At 46.5% G+C, this 24,809-nt stretch overlaps 1 protein-coding gene and 1 long non-coding RNA gene across 2 annotated transcripts; both read right to left on the reverse strand.

Moving 5' to 3' along the window:
• Positions 1-36: 36 nt before the first annotated feature.
• Positions 37-24,800, reverse strand: Reptor-bp (REPTOR-binding partner). The gene is made up of 3 exons (XM_078193619.1): positions 24,567-24,800; positions 9,194-9,299; positions 37-173 (listed from the first exon to the last, which is right to left on the reverse strand). The coding sequence occupies exons 1-3, from the start codon at positions 24,603-24,605 to the stop codon at positions 37-39; spliced, it is 282 nt and encodes a 93-aa protein (XP_078049745.1). The 5' UTR covers positions 24,606-24,800.
• On the reverse strand, positions 12,394-23,561 carry LOC144476223 (uncharacterized). Its single transcript, XR_013494988.1, has 3 exons — positions 23,347-23,561; positions 14,334-23,178; positions 12,394-14,279 (listed from the first exon to the last, which is right to left on the reverse strand). It is a non-coding gene; the product is annotated as an uncharacterized LOC144476223 (long non-coding RNA).
• Positions 24,801-24,809: the final 9 nt, after the last annotated feature.

Raw genomic sequence — 24,809 nt, forward strand, 5'->3', positions numbered from 1 at the left:
GGAGGAGAAGGAGGCGAGATAAGACGAATGGGAATTTTAAAAGGGTCTCACCATCTCCAGCTCCTTCCGAAGTGCGAGCACAGCCTTCTCGCGGTCGGCCACCAGCTCTTCCAGGTATTGATACCTCAGCTTCTTTCGAGCACGACACTCCCTCGCGCTCTGCCGACTTCGCTCTGCGAAAATAAACGAGGCGGCTCCGGTGAACGAGAGAAAAAAAAGAGAGAAAGACAGATAGATAGAGAGAGAGAGAGAGAGAGAGAGAGAGAGAGAGAAAAGGAAGAAAGAAAGAAAGAAAGAGAGTTAAAGGGAGAGAAAAAGGGTGAAAGTGAGACAGAGCGAGAGGAAAAGGAGGAAAGAAAGAGCGAGAGCAAAAGGAGGAGAGAGAGAAAAAGAGAGAAAGAGAGAGAGAGAAAGGAAGAAAGGAAGAGAGAAAAAGGATGAAAGTGAGACAGAGAGAGAGAGGGCGAGAAAGAGGATGAAAGAGAGAAAGAGAGAAAAAGCGAAAGAAAAAGGAAGAGAGAGAGTAAGAGAGAGAGATGGAGGTGGAAGCCGCTCTCCAACTTCCATTAAGACCACAGCACGGTTGATCGTGTGTATAGTAGCCGCGCCGCGACGCACCGTTCTAATTTCGTGCCTCCCCGACGCTACGGTACACGAAAGATGTACGAGCATTTGAATTTTAAATTTCTCGCGCTCTCGTTATGCCCGCGGCGCACACTCGAGCGTCCGCCACGTGCTACTTCCACCCGAGGTTTCGCAACGCTTAATTGCGTGTAAGATTCGCACCGGTTTTTATCGACTCCCGTACACGCTCGAATACACGTGCTAATTACTCCAGGGTGTTCCATTAGTTGCCTCGTATTTTTTCATGCGAGATCAATGGACGGTACTTGTCGATTAAGAGTAATTTATTGGATTATATATGAACAGTTCTTCAATTTCTCAGGGAGACTCGCAAAATATTCACCGAGATGCGTTTTTAATTTGCTTTAACATTTCTCATATGGTCGACGCAATTATGGACACCGTAATATTGGATTTTTTAGTTATTTTCGAGCGCGTACGAGTTACTTAACCCATTAACTGCTGCGGTCCCCGTTTGAGGATTTTGGAATTTTACGTCAAATTTTAACTCAATTTGCGAAGAAGAATATATCAGGTGCAATTGACAGTATAATGTAATTTTATACATATCATATATAAAATTACTTTACATATTATACATACATATTATAGATATATTTATTCATGCAACGTGCCAAAATCCTCTTTTAGGACGTTTTACATAGTATAAGATATTTTATCAAGTAAAACGTAATTTGGAAGTAATTATATTGTTAGACAATGTTGTGGACGTATGCACAACTTTTTCCAACAAAGATTAAAAAGAATTTGACAATTAATGGGTTAGAAGTAAAAGGCTTAATAATTATTTCTTATTCTAGAACTATTCTACTACAGTTCGGTAACATTTGATGAGACGCGTGAAATAATAATTTTTTTGGTCACGTAATGGTTAAGGGTAATCTCTGCTTACACTTCGTTTTAACCCTTTCGTTATGGCAGTCCGCTCCGCCGGAGTAACGCCATGGAACGTGTCATTCATAATTTTATATTATATTAATACAAGGTATATATTATATTATATTATATAAATATTATATTTTATTATATTCTATTGTATTCTAAAAATTGTGTTTTATCGTATTATATTAAATGACATATATTATATTTATACAATATTATATACCAATTACAGTTGACACCCGTGAGGAAAGAATAACTATTATACTTCTCGAAACTCGCACATATTGGAACATAAACCTAATCACCAACATCATCACCGAAATCCTCCCATCATCCCACGCACTTCAAACTGAACCAATTCATTCGTTAAACTTCAGGCAAATAATCATAGAAAACTATTCCTTCGAAAAATTGGTTAGATCATCTAACCAATGCTCTAAAATGGAGTTTACACCGCCGAACCGTGCTTTATGAACTCTCTCTCGCATTTACGCGAATTTTATGAACTCTCTCGCTCTCTCTCTCTTTTTTATTTATACGAATTTTATGAACTCTCTCTCTCGCATTTTATGCGTGCCATAAAACGCTCGAAACTTGTCGAAGAGCGACGACACTCTGCCTTCGTGCATGCTGTCAAGTGCAGAACGAACTTAAAAGGAGAAGAGAGGATCGCGAAGACAGCGACGAGAGAGAGAGAGAGAGGGTGAGAGAGGAGATGTAAGCGAAGAGCCAAACAAAAGAACACGCGCGAGCGGCGGATACCTGCGGTGAATTTTTCACGCGGAATCGAATCGCTCCGCTCCGGGAGGCGATAACGTTGGCTCAATAATTCAAAACGGAGTCTCCGAAGCGATGCTTTGCCGCACCTACGATAAGCAAACCGACGATTCTAATGGAACGAGAAGGCATTTTTTCGAGCGATGTTTTCTCGCGCGATTCCACGCGGTTTTCTTGGATGATTTCACGCGGTTTTTTTGGACAATTCTACGCGGTTTTCTTGTATAATTCGACGCGGTTTTCTTGCTGCTACTAAATAAAAGAACTGTGATTAAGTAAAAGTACTATAATTAAGTAAAAGTACTATAATTAAATAAAAGTGCTACAGTTAAATAAAAGTAGCACAATTAAGTCAAAGTACTACAATTAAATCAAAGTACCACAATTAAATAAAAATACTACAATTAAATAAAACTGCTACAGTTAAATAAATATACCACAATTAAATTAAAGAACTGCAGTAAAAGAAACGTAGCACAATTAAATCAAAGTACTACAATTAAAACAAAAATACTACAATTAAATGAAAGTACCACAATTATAGAATTTAAAATCACTAAAAACCACCAATTATTTATTTTAAAACCACTACAATTGAAACAGTTTCTTCTCCTCACATTTAACTACCAAATATAATATAAATTTTATACGTCGCACGAAGTCTTTGAAATCGACTCTCGCCAGGTCTTTCGCCCGAAACGCCTCGAAGCGCGACGCCGTCTAAAATAATCGTCGCGAGGAAGACAATGGACGGGTAGCGTCTGGCTGTTAAAAATTCGCGAGTCAACGATACCTGAAAAGAAGCGATCGAGCCACTCTCGCGCGCGCGCGGCGTCCTTCCACCATTTTCGTACGCGAACATCCGCGCGGCAGATCGGCGAGCTATTTTTCTTTCCGGATAAATTCGCGAACGCGTCGCGCGCCGTCTACGATAACTCATGGGAATTGCGACTGCGAGGAAGACGTATAAACTCTTGCACGAAGCGCAGGACAAACGAGCGTGACAATGCCGCGACGCGTACACCGCGTGACGGAGTGTTTGAACTTCGGCCGGCCGTTCGAGAGCGGCCCTTCGCGGGGGCGACTGGGAAAATTATTGTTACGCTTTTTACCATGCCGGATAAATTGACGGGACCGGCGCTGGGCTAATAGGAGAAAAAGTAGCGGGCAGAGATGCGAGTAAAAGCGCGAGTAAAAGCGCGAGTGGAAGGGCAGCAAACGAATAGGTCGCGATCTCGACCACCTTTCGCGAAAAAGGATGAAAAATGACGAGGGAAATGTACTCGCAGAAATTCGTCGAAAGCAAAAACACTTTAATATCTCGCTCGTGTGCCTGACCGTAATCGATCGCTTCAATTTCTGTTAATTACAGCAGGAATATCAAAAATATTTCACCACCGTCGCTCGAGGATCTCGGCTCTTCGATGCTCACAAAGCTCGGTGGACACAGGGATCGTTTTTACCAAAGTCGACGCTGCCGAACGACCAACAACGAACCGATTTTCTGTCCCTTTTTAAAATGAACACGAGCGGACGAAAGGAAAACATTTTCATTCGACCGCCGCTCTCACGACGCGGATATTTTTGCAGAAAGATCCCCCGCGTCGTATCGATTTCTACGCTCTTCCTCGAGCCGGCATCTCTTCGGCCGGCACACGCGAGAAACATTTTTCGCGGAAGATCGAGGCAACCGCTTTTAGGAACTTCGGCCGGACGAGAATCGAAGTAAAGTTTTCCATTCGGAAAGTTTACGCGACGCGCGGCAACAGTAGAAACGGCAATGGCCGAAAATCGGACGCGAGCTCTCGACGAGAGGAGTTTTCGTAAAAGGAAGCTGGAGAGACTCGGTTGCGTGTCCGAGGCGATGATTCTCTGGTTGATTATATAGCGGCGTTGCAATCGATAGCGACGAACCCCGAAATTAAACGAGCTGTTCATTAACCGCGGCGAATTACGCGATCGCGCGACGAACTGGATAACGCGGCGAACATTCCCTCCCGGAGTCGCCATAAATTCCGGCGCAAAAATTACAAAGGACCGCTGGCATTCGACGTAACCATCGCGCGATAAATTCGCGCGGCTCAAAATGCGACGCGCGATTTTTCACCGCGCGCGGCCGCCGGTCACCGCGCTTCCCTGACGAATGGGGGGCGCCTCGTGTCGTTGGTTTGCGCGGCGGCGAAAAGCCGCGGAAGAAGGTACGCCTCTCGCGGGATCGAAGCGATGGAAATGCTCGATATCGCGTGCTGCGAGTCGACGCGCCGCGGTAAAGCCTTTTACGATCGGCCGTCGCGGTTATTATCGCGTCTACGGCTCACTAAGCCCGCCCTTTACGCGCCAGTAAACGTTCCGTCTCGTCCCGGGACCGCTTCTCGCAAAAATAACCGCGGGGTTGCCGAGGATGCTCCGAGCGGATTCCGCGGGATCGAGCGGAAACGCTGTTTATGCTTTCACCGAGCCGTTTAGATTTACTTTAGATCTTGTAGCGACGGTTCCAACGAATGATTTTTGTAAAGAGCCTATGCGATTGAAATAGCCAAAATTGATCTTGGTACATATTGTTCTATAGGTGGGGAAGGATAATTAATCTGTGCGCAATTTTAAGCTTGTAATTTAGGCGTCAGGGTAGTTGCACTGTAAATTAGATGCGCGCTTTTCCGCCAATTTTTCTCCGCCGATGGCTTTATAAATTTTGAAAAAATGTGGCTCGTCTTGAACACCTAGCTGCATATTATATAATTTTTACAGATTTTTTGGTTATACGACGTCATTATTAAAAGTGAAAAACCGTGAACATAACCTCGTAATTTGTCTGCGAGGGTAGTTTCAGGGTAAATTAGATGCGCGTTTTCCTTCCGATTTCTCCCCTTCGATGATTTTATAAATTTTGAAAAAAAATGTGGCTTGTCTTGGACACTGAAAGGCATATTATATAATTTTTCCAGATTTTTTGATTGCAATATTTAATTATCAAAAATGGAAAACCAAGAAAGAAATCAGAAAATTGGAAAAGCGCCCTTAAGTGCCCACTGAGTAGTGATAAAAAAGACGTTTTTTTAAATTAAGGTAGCATTGCATAAAAATAACATCTCTTGTCTTTTTCTCGTCTTAAATAAAAGAATGTTCCTTTTTAATAAATTACCGAAAAACAACCCTCTTTTCATACCGATCACAGATCTCACATTATTTTCTCAGAACCCATCTACCATCATATACTAGAATATCCTATATAATAATAATAAAAACCGTAGAAAATTCGAATGAACTGAATCTTATAATTATTATAAAACAATATACACCAGCAGCACAATATCTCAGTAATTCCAGCGTTAAGCGTTCGATTAAATGCGACCAGAAAACGACTAATCAGAATTAATTCCCCAGACAGTCTTCCTTCCGACTCCGAAGACATTCGCGAAACGAGGTCTTCGAAAACAGTCGTGAAAGTCTCGCGACACCGTAGACAGTTTTCCCAAGAACCGTCCGCGCCGGTTGTCCAAACAGAAAATCAGCGTTAGACGGTTTAATTAGAGAAGAATCGCGCGACAGGTCGAAAATAGCCCGCGCGGGCCGACTCGAGACCGCGCCAGCCGACCGGCGGTTAATGCGCGTCCGCGTTGAAAGCCCCGAGCGGAAAATTTGCGACTCCATTTAGAGCTAATCCCCGTCGAGAAATTGCACGGCGCTTGAACAAAGTCTGTCCATCGCCTACCACCGACCACCTACCACCTACCGCCGTCGTCGTCGTCGTCGTCGTCGGAAAAACGGAACCGCCGTCCCGACGGGATTCCGTCCGCGCGAATGAAATTACGGGAAATTGGATTTACGACTCTTACACGCCGTGTGGGGAAACAGATCGATCGGCGGCGAACGGCGGGAACTGCGACCGACAAGATACGGGGGGGGGGGGGGGAGAGGGGGGGGAAGGGGGGGGAGAGGGGGGGGGGGGGGGGGAGTAGAGAAGGTAGAGAAGGGGGTGTAGAGAAGGGGGTGTAGAGAGAAGTTGGTGTAGCGCCGTTTCGCGCGCACACGCGCGAGCGGATGGGAACGCGGACGACTCTCCCGACCGCCGGAAAACCGTGGAAAGCTGCGGCCCCGGATTGGGAATTACGGAATCGCGTACAACAAGAATATAAGAGGAATCGCGCGGTTCGGCCGCAGCGCCGTGGAATAGCGCGGGATTTGCGGACGTGGGAAAGTTCGTTGCTCGTAAAACGAGCTTAGTGCTTCGCCTGCCCGGCACCCATCCGCTCGGTGCTTTCTCCGACCGACACGTTAGAAACCAGTTCGAATGTGCCGAGGGTGAAATTGCGAGAGCTACGGCACCCCCTCCCCTCCCTCTTCCCCCTTAAGGCTGCTGCAGCGGAGAATCGGCTCGACGGTTTAGGTCCGCCGCGCCTCGATTCTCTTACGTGCGCGAGGCAGTTAGCTGCAATCTCGTGCGGCGTTTCGCAATCTCGACGCGTTCGATTCTCAATGGTCCGCGAAACGGCGCGATCCGCGCCGGCCCAGGAATTTGAAACAATTTTCGTGCAATGATATAAAATCTCGTCGAGGTATTATACTATATTATCGGACAGAAAAATTGAAAAAGGAGAGCTTCTTTCGTTACTTTTTTCATTTTAAATAACAGCAAAATTGTGATAAAGTAGTTTAGTCAGAGTTTAGTATACCAGGCTCTTGTTAATTCCCCAGTCGTATAACTTTGTTTATTAAAAAAAATATCACATCGGTCAAGGTATTCCTTGATGCTGACATACGTGTTATATAGACTCCGAGGCGCTATTAACCCTTTGCACTCGAAGCCATTTTGACTGTAAATGTGAAATAATTTTCATGTTATTTTGTATAACAAAATGTATTTTATACACGTGAAATTGTTTCTTGTAACTCGTAGCAATGGTTGTACTACTCAACAATTTTCTCAATCTAAACCTTATTGTTATAAAAATGATTTTCAAACGCGATTACTTTCATATTGAAGATGAAAAGAACGCGTTGATAAAACAAAAGAATGTGCCGAGACCGTTAACAAAAATCCGCGATTAATTGCCAGGCAAATACATCGCCGTCTGCCGCCGCGTTCAATTCATGATTTTGTGCTCGTCGCGCGCCTAATTGGAAGACGGTCTTTCGAAAAGTATGTCTGATATTCTTGCGCGGCTTCCGCTCGAGAAACTGTCAAAGAAAGAGTCCAAGTGCTCGAGCCCTGAATACCTGATTCCGCGACCAAGTTGGGGCCGTAACGACTATCTCGAGTTGAACGCCGGTATAACAGGATTCCGGAGGACAGCCACGGCCCGGCTGAGCCAGCACCGCGAGACTCCGCGAACAGTCTACGGGCCGATTTGCTAACCGACCGTGCTCTCCTCGAGGGCGCGCGCGCTCCGTTCAAGGTTCGAGCGCCACGCGGAATTGCAAAACACAGGGAATATTCTATGGTTCCCGGGGAACCTTGAGGCGGCGGGATCGGAGGACATCGGTTCCCAGTTCCCTGGGGTTGACCCGGCATAAATATTCATTCCACGGCGGAGATAAATAATCCCGGAGTGTCGCGCGCGAGCTTGTCTCTGGCCCTAGCGCGCAATCAACGGACCCCGTATTTATCACGTGGCCCGTGTAACGCGGCCGGTTACGTCCTGTTTCCGCGCGCGTAATGCGCGAGTCGGTCGCCTTGGTTGGAACGTTTCCCCGGTTTCTGGGGGAGAACGAGATGCGGTCGGCTGTACCCTTTCGCCCTGACACAACCTGTACCCTTGCTGGGTACAGCAAGGTACACCACGGACCGGTTAACCGAGCTATACGAAAGCGGTAACCTAATCGGCGCGGACCACCGGAAATGCTTTTCTTCCGTGCTGCGGTCCTCGAAGGCGCCGCACGCCGAACCGCGACCATGCTCCCCGCCAGGCCGTTGTCGTTCCACGAACGGATAATGGGAAAGTTTGGCCAAACACTTTGGAAATCCCCTGTTTATGCGGGATCAGGCGCTCGAAATTGCAGCCCTGATTTACGTCGATATCGCGCACTATCGTGCGGCCCCGGCTCTATCCGACGCGATAATTTTGAATTATTCCGATGCCATTACGCCGCCCGTAGGCTCGCGCTTGCACGGCACGACGATCGGTCGCGCGGTATCCGATCTTCGCAATTCCGTAGGCGAAAGCACCTTTCAAAGAACTGTTCCGAATTCCGGTACATAGATTTTTAACCCTTTGCGCCCCACTGTCTTAGGATTTCAAGATTTATCACAATGTACGAAATTATAGAAAATAAGATACTGATTTTTTTTGCAAATATTGTTTTCCATAATATTCCTTGATGTTACCAAATTTATATAAGTCCAATATTATTGCAATAAATTGCTTGGTTCCAAAATGGTTCCTAAATACTAATGAAAATAAATTATACTAAATACTAGTCAAAATAAATTATACCAAATACTAATAAAAATAAATTGTACTAAATATTCAAATTGTACTAAAATTGTATTAAATATTAAAATGATAGATTTTTAAATAATTTTCATCAAGTTTAACTGTATCTAGAAAATTGTTAACAGCTATCGTCTGTTGCGCGAGTCACGAAATTCGATTCCATAATGTACAACAATATTATCCAGTTTATACAAAATCGACACGCTGTAAGTCTGAACAAATATTTTGTGAAAAGGTTGAGAAAGAGGAAATTGTTCCAAGATTGCGAGTGTTCGCGCGAAGTAAATAGCGTTCGGACGACGGCTACCCCCGCGGGCCAACTGGCGAGGTTGCAACCCCTCTGGTTAAACCGCGCGGCGTTAATCAAAATGGTAATTTCAGGCGTCTCATATCACGGATACCGAACTGTCCTTTACGGATTAACAGAGTTAAGTTGGATCACCAGAATGCGTTACCTAGGATCTTACCAAGCTTGGCTTTCATATCCGACTTATCGGACGCCTTCCTTCCAGGCTTGCGTCCCCTCTTACCCCCCTCTTTCCGATCACCGCGAGATCCCTCCTGTGGACAGAAAAATTATTGCGAATTAATCCCGGGCTGAACGATGATCTCGATCGTCTTCTCCGTAAATTTCGTATCGACGGGAGACACGCGGCCTCCCGAAGACGGAATCCTTGAAAGGCTGTCTCGTCGACGGAGTACTCTGCTAAAAATTTCAACGCGAGCACTCGGCCTGATGGTTTGCGTTCCCTGCAAGCCAACATCCTTCCTTCAATGTTTAAATGTTGGTGGTAGTAGGAAGGAATTTAAAGTCAATTTGAAAATAAAATAAAGTCTCTTGATTCGGAAACAAAAATGGAGAATTTGGGGAGAGGATTAGTCGAGCCTCGCGGCTCGTTTTTATGGTTCTTGAGAAGCGAAGAGTATTAAAATTAGCCACGCGGCTCGCATAATGATGTCTCCTCTTATCCAAATAGTCTATTCTTGTCTACAAGTCGAGAGACAATTAGAGAAAAATTACTATATTTGGTAGACATATTTATTATAGGGTTAACCCCTTGAACTACGATTCTTTTAGCGCTGCGTTGACTAGCACTTGTCTGTCCTTAATATCTTTAATTACAGGACCAGACAATTTTTTATTGCGTTCATTGTCTTTATGTACTTTTGTTTCTAGACTTTGATAAGAATTTATCTTTATTTCGACCTAGAAAAAATTAATAAATTTCTCGCGTGAAATCTGTATCGCGAGTGCGACTCCTTATTCCAGCGCAAGGGGTTAACGCCATCGTGCAGCACTTTCCCCGTCGATTGACCCCGGACGAGGGCCGCAACCATCGTCGGTAATCAACGCGGCAAACACAGCACCGTTCATTGAATAGACGCGGAACCTGTTATCTTACATCATACTTCCATTATCGCGGTCTGAAATTATCGAACGCCGAAGACTGCTCGAGCCTGTTGTGCCACCCCGTCGTCCAGGCTCCACCCTGCCAAGGGTGGACGGGGGAGCCGAGACGAGTATCGACGTCCGAGTAAATCCGGAATGCGACGCAAAGGCGAAACCGATGTCAAGGAACTCTACGGATCAGCGCGGCATCGAAAACTCCGATTTACGTTTTTCGAAGCTACCGAAAATATCTGCGCGCGTCTCGATCCGCGCGGTTCCTTCCAGAGCCCGTTGATTAATATCTCGACCGAGTCGTCGTAGCTCGTGGGAAAACAACAGCCCCGACGTTTTCAATGGAAACAAAAGCTTATCGAGTCACGAGAAGAGAAAGAGAGAGAGAGAGAGAGAGAGAGAGAGAGAGAGAGGCTCGTCGTCCGGGATCCGCTAAAAGCTCCGCGCGGAACCCTCTATCCGAGGCTGCCTAAGCGTTCACAGCCGCGCCCCGACGTCGACAAATATCCACCGACGGATAACCTGTGCGTCGGAACAACATTCCCGGAAGTCGCGTCTCTCGACTAGCGATCCTCTCCGGCTTACTCGACTTTGCCGCCGCCGCCGCCGCCGCCGCCCGTGTCTCTCTGCGCGCTCAGCCTAACGATTCGTCTGCCGCGCGCGGCCCGAGTGCCGGCTAAAGAGCCGGCTTTTAGAGGAGAGCCAAGCCTCGGCGATAGGTAATCAGCGACTGCTAATAAAGTAGCCGAAAGGAGAGACGACGAGTCTTCGAGTGGAGGCTTTGCCTGCAACTTGTTGGTCCCGGGATCTTTTGCGGCGTCTGACTCGCACTTCTCCGCGCGGTAAAGTATCATTTAGTTATCATCGTTAGGGTATCGAACGTCGCAGGCGGCTCGGAATTGCTGACTGAAATGAAACAAGTTCTTCCGATAGCACTGGTCGAGCTTTGTCATTTTCGCGCGAAGGATTTCGCCAAGAGGGACGCGGCAGCTGTGCCGCAATATCCATAACAGGTGACAAACCAGTCGCATCAGCCGGCACACACAGAGTGTCCCGGCGCCGCGCTGAACAACGAGCCATGGATGGCTGCTGGTAACAAGCGGTATATCGCCACTCGAGGCCGAGTTAGCTTCTCGACATGGGATCGCCGGACCGCGCCGTAACGGGACGTTACAAGTGCAAGTGCGGCGGACAGAAGGCGCGTAGTATTACGTTACCGTCGGGTTTAACGCCGGTGCTCTCTCTCTCTTTCTCTCTCTCTCGAAGCGATCGGCGGAAAAGCAAATAAAGGAACAGCGCCGGGGTCTGTCGGGGATGATTGGAACGGCGTCCCGGGGGCGGAGAAAGAAAACGACGTGGACGGTGCCGGGGCGTGGGCGTGTCCAGACCCGTTAAAATTTACACGTCCCTCGGGCACGGTTGTTACACGACTTACGAGCAAACGGGGGCGAAGGCGGCAGAGAGGCTGCGAGACCGCGCGAGCCGGGGGCTTAGCTATGCATGCGCTCGCGGGTGACAAAATACAAATTCAGCTCCCTTTTAGGGGCAGCTGTTTACCTTCGGCCCTATCCTTTCCTCTCAATCCTATCTGGTATTAAATCTCCTCGAATCCTCTTTCTTTCCCTCGACCGCTTCCGACTTCTTTGCCCGGCCGCGCCGTCCCTCCTGTCGCCTCTCGCTCTTTCTATCTTCCCCACCCTTGTCTGCCTTCTTCTTCCCTTGTCTGCCGCTTGCTTTTCCTTTTTCCCGTCCCTCTGTACCGTCTCTCGCCGAGTCTCTAATTTTTCCTAATTATCTCGTTCCCTCCAGACACTTCCGTGTCCACCTACTTCGCGATCAATGTGCCCAATGCCAGCGATCGTGACCCTCAAATCGATCGCGGACGATTACACTACTGCTCCCAAAGGGTCAATGAATGTACAGAGTGTATAGAGTATATACAGAGTGTCCTAAGAAGAATTTAATAATCCGGAAATGAGAGATAGCTGAGGCCATTTCGACTGATTTTTTTCCTTTAGGAAAATGTTCTAGGAGGCGTCGTTGATGAGTTATTTACGAAAGACAGTGACCAATGAGAGGCGAGGGCTAGTTGCGTGAGATGGCCGAGACAATAAGGAGAACTAGGCTTTGTCTATTGGTTAATTTGGTAACCGCCTAATAACAGAGCTCGCTTTTAATTGGTCAATGTTTTTCGTTAATAAATCGTTAACAAAGCCTCGGACAAAATTTGTTGAAAGGAAAAAGTTGCTCCCAATAACCTCAGGTATCATCCCCCATTTCATGACTGTTAAACATTCTCGAGTCACCCCGTATATTTCCGTCACTCTATATCCTCTATCTTATTCTCCCCACGCGTTCCTTCTCCACCCCGCAGCTTCCACCCCTTTCCATCACCGCCCACGTCTTCCGCCTCCGTCTTCCGCTCCGACAGCGTCCCGCTCGCTCCAAGCCCTTGTTCCCTCTGTCCAGGGCCGGCGCGCGGCTCTTTGTGGACAGAAAATGGAATTGATGTCCCCGCGATCAGCGGCGAGATACAGGAACAGACGGGGCGAGAGCGAAATAGAGCGGCGAGAGAGGTGGGGGGGAGGGGGGGGCTGCGACAGTGTAAGGATTTCGCGCGCGTAGAGGCCGGCTATTACGGCGCCGTCGACCCCGTCTTAAAGCCAAGAATATAATTAACTCGCGGCAGGTGATGTCGGTGAACGAGCAACGGGGAGAGACAAGGAGAGAGAGAGAGAGGTGCGCGCTGGGCCGCGGTCGCTAGGTGGTTAAATGGAAGAATTAGATTAAGCCGCTTTGTGCCGCTTCCGCGTGGCGCGCGATCTGGGCCGCGGAACGCTTCCCCGTCCGTTGTCCCGGAAGCTGGCCGACCACGTCGATCGACCACTGACGCTGACACTTCCGTCGATTCTCTCTGGCCCGACACACATATCGCGACCGGGCGATACGCGCGATCTACTCTCCTGCGCCTGACAATTTTCCATCGACCAAGAATTTTGACGACTCCGCCGCCGCCGCCGCATCGGCACCGCTGTCGACCCGTCTCGCGTTAGGGGACAGCGGGAATTTCTCCGGAAATTCTCCGGCCGGATCCTGCCGGGACGTTTGCAAGTCCGGGGCGCTCCGGGAGCCTTGCTATTATTATTCGATATCGATCTTAGTTGATATTCTTATTCGATATGTATCTTTGATATCTATCTTGCTTGCTATTTGACATGGCAACGTATGGGTACGGCACCATATTCGATACGATATCACCATCGGTAATTGCTGTATTATGCGAGTAATATAGTAAGATTCAGGAGAGGCTACAATAAATTTTGTTGCAACAATGACAGTAAAGCATAAAATAACTCGTTAAAATAATAACACATTAAAGCATAAAATCTGCGATTTGTCTATCTCTCGCTTCGTTGATGGATCTATCCGAGAGCACGCCGTGGTCAAAGGGTTAATTTCTTCGCTCCTAAAATCCACAGATCTGTACAAAGCAATACAAATCCTTTGACGAGTAATCTCTCAACAAAATATCACTGAATTTCTCGTTCCGACTCACAGAGCCGCATTTACGGTTTTACAAAGCAATACAAGTCATCTAATTGTCCATTTATAACAGTTAACATTTTAACAAAATGTCACTGAATTTCTAGTTCCGGCTCACAGCAGCGCATTACGGTTTTCTAGCCAGGAAACGGAAGAACTCCTGTTCGAGGGACAATAGACGCAAAGTCTGCGCGCGAGCGCCGGCGTCGTCGTTAAACTGCGGATGTTTATGCAAATCTACAAGTTCGCGTCCGGAGGATCGGTGAAACGGAGGTACGCGAGACGAAATCTTATTTTCCGCGTTTGTCCTGGGAACACGGAGCCACGGAGATTAAGCTGCTCGATGTACATAATCACTGGGGGTTACCCTTTGCTTTTCAGGTTGACGAGAGTTAAGGCGAATTTCTTGAACAACAGTCGTCGCGCGACTTTCTGGGCCAACAGTACGGGATACGAATTGAAGTTTGGAAACCAATAACGTCTAGAGCAAAGTCACTGGAGCTAATAAATCGGAGCCAGGTCGGCGCCATCTTGGTTTCTGCAGTTTTCAGGCGGCGGATTCGTCAGATAAAGGATCTATTAGTTCGATGAAGGATCTATTAGTTTAATGAAGGATCCAGTTCAATGAAGGATCCAGTTCGATGAAGAACCCAGCTCGATGAAGGATCCACCTCTGGCTCATCAAGCAACGGAGAACAATAGAAACGGCCGCGGAACATTATCACAGAAACCGTGTGCGGCAGAAACGCATAATCGCCAGCGGCCCTCGACGCCGCGAACACGCCTCAATAAACCAACCTGCGCCCTTCTCTATGCAACTGTCGTGGAGATTGATGTCATTGCGGAGGTGTACTCGAAAACATCGCGTCCCAGCTAATTCGTGAAGGGGTAGCGGCCGGTGGACCACGGCGAACCGTGACAAAAGAAGTCTAACATCGACCGAGTAACTTCCGGAGCAATCGCCGCGGACAAATGGACGAATCTGCATTCGCCGAGCGGCTCCGATGCACTCGATGCCATTCGAAGGCGGTATTATCCATTTTCTAATGCCGGAGGACGCAGGACAATGATCCTGTTGGCCAGACCGTGCTTCTATTCGAGACCCGGGGAGTCGATTCAACCGGCGGATACAACGGAGCGGAGAAGCGCGGGATGGCCGTCGCACAGTGCTCCGATTAGGAGAATTCATTAATAAAGTGTTAGAATTTTAGAATCTTTAGAGATATTGAGAAGAAATATTCTAATATTTAAAGAATGGCTAGAAATAAAAATAGCTAGAAATAATTCAAGAATAGCTATTAATAAAAACAGCTAAAAATAATTAAAGAATAGCTCCTGATAAAAATAGCTAAAAATAATTAAAGAATAGCTACTTCTAGTCCTTATTAGTTACATTTACTCCAGGCATATAAAACGCGTTTTATGGAATAATGGCGACCGAGCGCGACGATGAGCTTTCATTACTGAAATTACCGTACACGTACAAGGTACTAAGAGTTCAATGGCTATCGATAATAGAATACAAAATTCCGCTCAATTTCTCGGATCCTGTACGCCGGGAGGAACGCTATCGAGCGGAGCGGAGCAGAGCGGAGCCGGATGCTCGCCGGCACGGCCGAGGCGCGCGCTCGTCGGAGACCGGAAGCTCGTAAACCACAGTGTACACACTGTACACAATCGAGAGCGGAGAGGCTTTGTAGTTTCGCAGCTCGCCGGACGATTCCCCTCTTACGCGTATTCCTCGAGCGCAAAGGCCGCGTTACGCGGCTCGCCGAAGCGCCCAGGCCACGGCCTCTTACGGTTCGCGCGTAGCCGCCGCCGTGATTTAATCTAGCGGCGTGAAACGCACCACTCGTCGCAACATGCCCGCGCGCTCGCGCGCGCACGCCGTCGCGGCTAATACGGAACGAGCGACGCGTACCCGCCGACCCGATCCTCGCGCACACAAAGCCGATCCTCCGAACACAAGCGACACGATCGAAATTAGTGCCTCGATTAATCCTCTTGTTTTTACACCGGCGGCGACCGCTAATCCTGCCGTGTTTTATCCCTTTAGTCTGCCCTGAGTCGACCGAGTCGGGCGAAATATGTTTCAACCCTTTCGTTACGGGGGCCGAATATAGTCTGCGGGTGCCATATAATATAGACGACTTATGATAGTGTGTAGATAGCAATATTAAAATTCAAGTAAAAATGAAGCAATATTAATGGATGTTCCATAAGTTTTAACCCTTTCGATATGGACGTCGACTATAGTCGAAGTTCGCGCGACTTGCTTTGTATACGAGTGCCGACTACAGACACCATGTGATAGTACATATAATAATTTATACTAATATAATAGTATATAAATATAATATAGTAATATAACAGTATATAAATATAATATAGTAACGTAACAATATATAAACATAATATTCGCAATATTAATAGATGTCTCATGGATGTTCTTCAATGAAAAAATAAATATTGCTTACATAATACTGATAGTTGATTAGAAACACTGTCGTTAAAAACACTATTGCATTTATCTTCTAAAAATAGACGACAAATTAAAAAACTATTTAAATCTCAGAATATATTAACTCGAAATAGAAAATAATAGAGCATGGCCTAAATCGTAATTCGCATTCTCTTACTTGCTTACTATATCAAATATACATATTCAGGAGCATATAATAATTTAACAAAATCTAATAATTTTATATAAGAATATAATTTCTTATAGAAGAATATTTGGACTTTATATTTTCCTCTCGCAAGGTTTCGTTCTCGCCAGACAGTGCACCATAGAAAATAATCGAATAAATTTCGTCAGCCTTAAAAAACAAGACACGTTAGTCTTGTACTCTACCGCGTTGCAAAACGGAATCGAAAAGGTTCCGAAAATAAACGTCTCAGACGATCGTATGAAGGTTCTGTCTGAAACAGATATGGAGAACCGTAAAAATCTCATAACTATTGTATCGGTTCTGGCTTATACCCGGTTTCGGTTATTCAGAACCGATACCATGTCGATTCCATAACTTATTTTTCGGATCTGGCTTTCGGTTATACATTCGATTCTATACTGCAAGGTGTTTCCAAAGAATTTTGCACTTATACTTGGTATGCAATCAGATAGTGTTTCGGTAACATGTGATCGCATTGCATTTGATTTTACAATGTAAAATAACCGATAGAAGCTTGACGGTAACTCTAGTAATAAATTACATTGTCTCTTAATTTAGTAGCATTGTTATTAGAATATTATAGAAACTATCCACCATGGAACTAAAGAAACATTGTCATGGTTACCTATCGCCATGGCCAGCTATCGCCATAAATAATCAATGAACAACGAAAAATCATGTTATCTATATACCCTAGTAATTTCTTTAGATTAAGTATCTTAATTACAATATCCATAATTACGGAAGAAGAAGAAATTCGAAGCGGGTCAGTCCCGCCAGGTGGCAATCAACCGAAGATGATTATAATTAGCCAGCGGCAACGGTCCGATTGCAATAAACCGACTTTATTGCTTCAATTCCCCGGCCGCATCGGGAGCCAAGAGGTTCAAGCGCGGTGATTGCGAACGGAATCTAATGAACCTGAATATTATTCACTTTGGAATAAATGTGGATCCGCGACGAACATTTCCCTCTGCTCTTCTGGGAAATTATTAACGTTAGAGTAGCTCCCCCATTAGCGCAAGCTGCGAGAGAGACGTCGCGAGATAAGGGGATAAGGCTGCAATAATCAGGCAGCAGCCGCCGGAGGAGGAGGCGAGGAAGAAAAACTGCCGGTATTGTAATGCAGCGTGGAGCGGAGCTGCTCGTTACAATTCTCGGGAAATCTTAACAATTTGATTCTGGGAGCAGAAAATATCGGCGAGGAAATGTCGTTAAGAAATTGTCGAGAGTTTGTCAAGAAATGTTGTCAAGAAATTGTCAATCTTGAAATTGCGTCGCGGATTGAAGGGACATACATATAGTATAATAATTTATTGCTAACAAACAAGCTCCGTCAACTACTCCAACTATAAAAGGACGGGTTAAGAATCCCGTGGCGTAACAATGATATCTTTGTGTAAATTTTTCGCAGCCCGGGGGATCCTCGACGAAACGAAAGTGTCGAATAAATGGGTCGCCAGGCGCTAATTGTTTCAAATCCTTGAAAAAGAGCGAGGTCGGGACCAAGATGAAGTAGCCTATCTAACTCAAAACGGGCGGCATAGTCTACCAGAAGGAAAGAAATAGAGGGGATCAGAGGTGACCACAACGCGTTCACGATAAAGAGAGAGACAGAGCCCTTGCCGAGGGACTCGGGGAGTAATTCCCTTAATAATGAAAATTAATTGAACGAACCAGTTCTTTCCCTGAAATGTGAGAGCGGTCCGAAAGGGGGTCCAACGGAATAGAGCAAGAAACGGTCCCCGTGGCTCCGTAATTAAAGGCTTTCCACTCGGAAGGTGATCGTCCGAAAGTTGTTCCGCGAAGTAGAACGAATGGAATAGGCGTTAGCGAATCGGGAGAGCCGTCCAAGTCCCGTAAAAGATGTTTCAAGTTCCAACCATTGCTCGAGCAATGTAAGTTGGCAAGCAATGTAAATCGGAAAGTTGGGGCTTGTGCCTGATCCGGCCGCATCGGCGAACAATGGTAACAAAATTCATATTCGCGCGTATTTTCTTTAGGACCGGTCCTGTCTTACTGCTAACGCGTAAACCGACAGAAATCGATCAATCGCGAGTCAAAAACGAAGAAACAGTTCGCAGCAGGAACTTTATCGAATCCGACGAGGGAGCGAAGCCGAGGCAAGTCGAGTGAATCGAATCGAGAGCGCGCAAACACTTCGTCAGCGAACAGAAGCGTTAAGGATTCGCGGGGAAATTTGTTCGCGCGACGATCCAATCGGTACCAATTTATGGAACAGCTTCGCGGACCTACTCGGTTAATGTTGACAACGTTGTTAACAGTTTCGCAGACGCTATACCATGGTATCATAATATAATATATTATGACAGAATATATTATGGTATAATATATTATGATACAACGTATTATGATATAATATATTATAATATAATACTATGGTATAGCTATTCAAAAAGCCGCATCATCGCATATAGAATTCTACCTACAGCATTTCTAATTCTAAATACAGCATTCCTCCTTTTACTACGCGCTTTAGTTTGATCTATACCAACATGGACGCTTTAGCAATCATTATCTAGAGACACTCGGACAGACTAATCCTAATTCGGTCTACCTTCGCAGCACTTGAAACTGTTTACAGCCCATGGACGTGTTAATGCGAAGACGCGGAGGACAGAGAGCGCGAGCGGACGGTCTCGCAGCAAGAGAGCGCGCGCTGCGATTACCGGATCCGACGAGCGGGCAACCTTATTATTACCTCCGTTCGGCGAAGGTTGCACGATCCTCGTCGCTCTTTCAACGGCGACCTACAAACAGAGTCTCGCAAGAGGAAATCAAGGCTCGGACGAGCGCTTTCGTGGACGAGCGGCTCTCTGTTCAACTTGTTCTCTCGCGGAAACAAGGAGACGTTCGGCTGATTGTCTTTCTGACGGCGCTGCGTCGAGTCTCTTGCCTCGAGTCGAATAAAACGGAATGGCGCAGCGTTCGCATTCTTGGGAATATAAGGCGACGCGGGGTCTTCTGCTTCCGGGTACAGGTGCAATCCTCTTCGAATCGGCTTTCTTATCGCTTATTAGCTTCGTTGTTCGTTCATTTGAAAAGTGACGAGCCCACGCGTCCCGATGCAACGACAGTATTTTACTTTGTGACGAGTGTACGAAAATTCGCAAAATCGGCATTTGTCCTCGGTAAATTATTAACGCCGGAGTAGTTATAATTAGCGTTTTTGTAGCTACGGTCGTGGAGATCAGACTGCGATCAGACTCAGAAATTCGTCGCGGATTCCATCGGCGAGAAAATTCGATTCCATTATCCTTGTAGCTCGTAGATCACTCGATTAACTACAGAAGGTAGAACGGCCTCGATTAACCCGCGGATCGAAGGGCCAAACGCGTGTATCTCGGCGACACGTTCCCGTGAAAGCCGTGGTCGCAAAAACGCGGAGCAAGAAAAATAGGAAGCGATAGAGGCGGGGGGGATGCGACGCTCGAGCCTCCTTGGGCTTTTTCGCGTCATTGTTCGGCGGATACTGGTCCCGACCGGATGAGGGAACGCGACAGAGGAAGAGGCGAAGGGAGCCTCGTAATTTTCCAGCCGCGCCGCCTCGCCGTGTAACAATGAACGAGGCCGGTCCCACGAATACAATGGCAAAGCGCGCGGCGCGGCGAAATCATCGCCGAGTCCGCGAGAATCCCGTAAATTTGTCTGGACGCAGGCGAATTTCCCGACCCTCGTTCGTCGACCGAACTTTCCGTACAGACTCGGACACATATCCGGCTAGGACACTGTCCCGGACCAATAAATATCAGACGCGATCTAACAACGCTGGTTCCGATACCGGAAACGCGGCCCGGCACGCTATCGTACACGTTTCAATGGTGTTTGGTCGCACTTATTACGAGCTGCCGCGTCTTTGATACGAGGCGAATAAATGGTAAATTAACCCTTTGCACTTGGAGTTATTTTAACTAGTAGTTTCTCTATAATATTTCAAATGATTTCAAATAATTTACTGTGTTTTATATATATATAAGATATTGAATTTTATGATTCGAACAATATGACTCAATATAAATAAATGTAGGAAAAAGAATCAATTGAAAGAAGTTACAGAAAAATGAACCTCTTGCTCTACAATATCGCGTCGGCCTCGTTACAAAAATTCGGAACACGATCTAAATACATACATTATTCGCATCTACCAACTTGAACTTAAAATCTACCTATCTACCATTAATATTTGAACATCGTAACTTCTATCCCGCCTTCGCGATACATACCACGAAATCCGTTAACCTTTAAGCAGTCGTATATACATGTGTCGATGATATCGCAACAGCGCGATACAACCAAATGCGCTGATAAAAGTGTTAGCGCAAATATTTGAGTGCCAGGTAACGAGAACGCGTGTTCCTGATCGCGAGGCGACTGGTTCGATGGAAACGGCATCGCGACGATTTTTCGGCTGGCATGACTAAGAGTAGTTTCGAACGCGTTTCCCGTCTAAATGTAGAATTTATGGAACGAAGGCCGCGGGGAAGGTGTCGAGCGCGACGCGTGCTGCTATCGATAAGCAACCGTCGCAAGAGATTTACTGCGAGAGGAACATCTGTCGCGACGTCGTTTCGCCACGCTTCAATCGCTACGCGACTCCGTATCGGAGTCGCCCTCCTCGATAGAGACACCGGCGGCCAAAAAATTCGCTGCGAAACACATTCGCTGACGCGTCGGGGACGTTACAGATCCCGTGATCGAATCCGTCGGTGCGAATAGACAGCCGGGTGTGTGTGTGTCCGATTTATTTATAATGCTATATTTATTATAGCACCAGAAACGAAATTCGCAGCATCGTTTTTATCTTCTCGGTCCGCCGGTTGTATTAATCTTGTATTTAAAAGCACTTGTCTGACTTGAAAAACCACTGAAAACATAAAAAAAACGCCTTAGAGAAATATTTCAAGCTTTTAATCCATTCCCGAATCAATTCAAACGTCAATAGAATTATAAAAATATCTGCACAGGGATTTTATTGAAAGCTTACTTGAACTGAATTTACCATTATTATTTTCAAATTTTGAAAATATTGGCCGTCTCATATTTAAGACATTGGCCGAATTAACTACTGCAGATATAGAAAAACATAAAATTAGAAATTTGTATAATAATAGAATTAACAATCGTTTCGAGAAAAATCTTATTCGATAAAAATGCTGCTTCTGTAATTCTTCTTCTCTTTTTACGTATTTGTTTTTCATAGCGGAATCATCTTCGTCCTCCGGTTCTACGATTATTCTTTTGTTTATATCCATGGATTTCTATCTGCGTGAATTTATTTAAAATTAAATAAATTAAACATTTTCAATTGTCATAAAATAATGTTGATTTAATATTTCATCTTGCCTGTACCACTATCCGATGTCAATAGAAAATTACCTAATTCCGAAGGAAAATAAAACAAATAACCTAAAAACTTTCGACGCGCGAAAGAAAGCAAATGGAGCCACCAGCAGCCACTGACCCCGCCCTCTGTCCATGGAGATCGGACTTACACTACTTTCGCAATCAATGGCTAAGCAAATATTATATTTTTTAAAATACCAAATATTAACTCTTTATAAATAAAATAAGCCTATACTGAATTAATCATAAATTACGCGATATCTCATATTTCTTTTTAAATCGACTTACACCATTTTCAGAATAAACGGTTCACGTATTTATGTTCTCAAGAAGAACAATAGCGTGTATTGCGTTAAAGTAGCTACGGCAGTAATGCGATCGTGAATCAGCCTAAAACACTAGCCTGTCCATGAGGTGCCTAAGAAGCTAATGTAACTATAAAGTAAACCGAGAGCCTCTGATGTAACCTCGAAACACTCGAGACGCTCGTGCGCCCATGCTGCGCAAAAATGTGCAGGCTGATCGAGCAGAGGGTTCGGAACACCAAGGCTGGACTTGCCTCAAAAGGACACGTATTCACGAAGCTGCAGACAATTTTTCGTTCTAAGAGCAGGTCTTCCCGGCATTTTAATGCGACGAAAAACCGTGGAATTATCTGTTATTTTTTTCAACAAGCGCAGCGTCCTCTTCGACAACCGTAAGACGCGTGGAAAATCTTCGGTAATCGCGCAGAAAAATACGCGGTAAGATAATCCATTGTTCTTATGCGACACGAGATAGCCCCCGTTGCGCGTTAAAAACATTACCGTGCGCTATGCTTTACTGTAACTCGATCGTTCGATATAAGATCAAACTCAGTCGTTCGATCAATAAGAATTACAATATAGAATTTATAGAGGTTTTTCGCTATTTTTATGATTAAGTAGAAGGCGAAGCTAGGTCATTCCTGATCCACCATTAAATGCCTCGTCTGCAAACTAAACCGTACACCGGCAAGATCGCGATGCTTCGAGGTTCGTTACTCGCGAGTACGTTTCCAAAAATGACCGTTCGCGTACAGAGCGCAGCTAGGTCACATCTGACCGACCGGTCGAAATTTCCGTGTCGCAAACGGAAAGCTACCGCGCGATTGACGTTCCGTCGAGCACAGTCGGTGCTTCAAGGCTCGTTATTCGTACGTTCGCTTTTAAAAATAATGACACTAGTTAATCGATGACCCAGCTCCGCGTCCTACGTAGAAACGTTCCTCGGCGTCTCGACGACGGCGAACGGGCGAATCGGTGCGTCGTAGTTGGGTAAAATCGTCGATTCTGCCCGGCCCGCGGCGCAGTCCCGTCGAAAGCTCGGACTCGCGTTTCTCCGGCCGGCTGTTCGAGCCCGGTTGACTCGCGGAACCGTTGCCGTGATTTCGCGGTGCGTAAAGCCGGTCGCGGGATCGTCGAAGGCATCGTCGTCGCGCCTACGGAGAAGACACCGAACAGTTATAATTCGATGACTGGGCTCGCTCGAGGTGAACGAACCGGGCGGTGCACGCGTGGCCCGGTCGTCGCGGACCAGTCGCCGGGCCGCGAAAAATCGGGAGTGAAAAAAGAAAAAGTGTGTGTGTGTGTCTCTGCTGAAAACTTACCGGTGCTACGCGACGTGCGGGCTGTGTCAACTGCGCAGTTGACGGGCTAGAACGCAGCGTTCAGGGACGTGGTGCCGCGGTACCGGTGCCCGAACGGTGCAACCGGTAGCGCTCGACCGACCGCGGCGCTATCTGGCGTCGGTTCCGCGAACCGCGCACCTGGTCTCGCCGGTTCGAACCCGCGCCGCGAATTCGCGGACAACGCACGCCGAGAAATAGCCGGGAATTTCAACCGGGTGCAATTTAATTTACTCGAAATTGCGCGAATATTGTCTCACATTTTCGAATAATTTTTTTCGGTTAACTCCAGTGCTTTTCGCGTTGGAAAAACAATTTTCGGTGCTATAATGCTGCTACTTTTATCTATAGTAAAACTCAACTAATACACGCAGTCTAATTTCATAAGCAGGCTATTTTTAACAAAACGTTTACAAACGAATAATGAAGGCGCTGTTACGCGCGTTGCAGTCTGGAAAATCGCTTTCAAATATTGCGTTTTATATGAACGACGTACTCTACTTACTTCACTCCAATTTAGTCATAAGTAAAAGCAAACCACGTCTTCGCGATCAACTCGTGTTTACTCTCACGACAGGCTTATTTACATTCGCCGTTTGCTACGGTACACGCGATAACAACGCGACGGCCACTTCAGATACAGATTCGACGATATCAATTGCGGAGCGGCGTTGACTGCAAATGTTTGATATCAAACGACGCATCGTCGATGCAAGCTCCCGCAGATTCCGCGCCTGACGGTCACGTGATCGAACTCGACGATGGTAATGCCATCGCGTTGGGACCCGAGAAACTAAAATGAAGGACTGGTGGCGCGATCGGACGAGAGGTTTGCGAAACCGTCGGCGAGTCAACGCGATCGAACGCGAACGACACGGGAACAGACCGCGACGACAGCGCGCGCTAGAGAAGCAAAAACACAGCCACCCTTCTGCCAGTTCCCCCACCCCGCGATACCATGGAAAACCCTCGATCCTACAGGTCCTGACGTCAAAGCAAAGAAACAACGCCCTTTGTTGTCGTTCCCGGACGGATTCGACAGCCAGCGACAAAAAAGCAAACATTTTGCCCGCGCGCCCTCTTTGCACAACATGGTGTAATCCCGTTCGACACGCTTAATCTGGTCGCCAGCATTCCCCATGGCAGTTTGCATCACGCGAGCACGTTGTCACCTCATCGTCGCCCAGAAATTGTCGACTCACCGTCTCGTTTTCCGCGATGCACGCGGGCTCTACCTCCATGTCTTCCGTTGCTCGGCCTTCTCGTCGAATTTCCAAACGCGAATCCTCGGTGACACGGCCCCGTTCGATCCCACGATTCCGTTCTATCCTCCCGAGACTTTCGAAACGACAACGTGTGTCTGTTTACAAACACTGCAAGGTCACTCAGCAGACCCCCAGACCTCTCCGACTGTCGAGTAGGTTTCATTACGTCACGAGCAGCGT

Source organism: Augochlora pura, chromosome 10 (assembly GCF_028453695.1).
Source record: "Augochlora pura isolate Apur16 chromosome 10, APUR_v2.2.1, whole genome shotgun sequence".
Taxonomy (NCBI): Eukaryota; Metazoa; Arthropoda; class Insecta; order Hymenoptera; family Halictidae; genus Augochlora; species Augochlora pura.

Excerpts from the sequence above, each read along its gene's own strand:
- Reptor-bp (XM_078193619.1), bottom strand. The coding sequence starts at position 24,605 with ATGGAGGTAGAGCCCGCGTGCATCGCGGAAAACGAGACG. Across the intron at positions 9,300-24,566 it reads GCATCGCGGAAAACGAGACG|GAGGGATCTCGCGGTGATCG; the intron begins GTGAGTCGACAA and ends TTCTGTCCACAG. Across the intron at positions 174-9,193 it reads CAAGCTTGGTAAGATCCTAG|AGCGAAGTCGGCAGAGCGCG; the intron begins GTAACGCATTCT and ends TTATTTTCGCAG.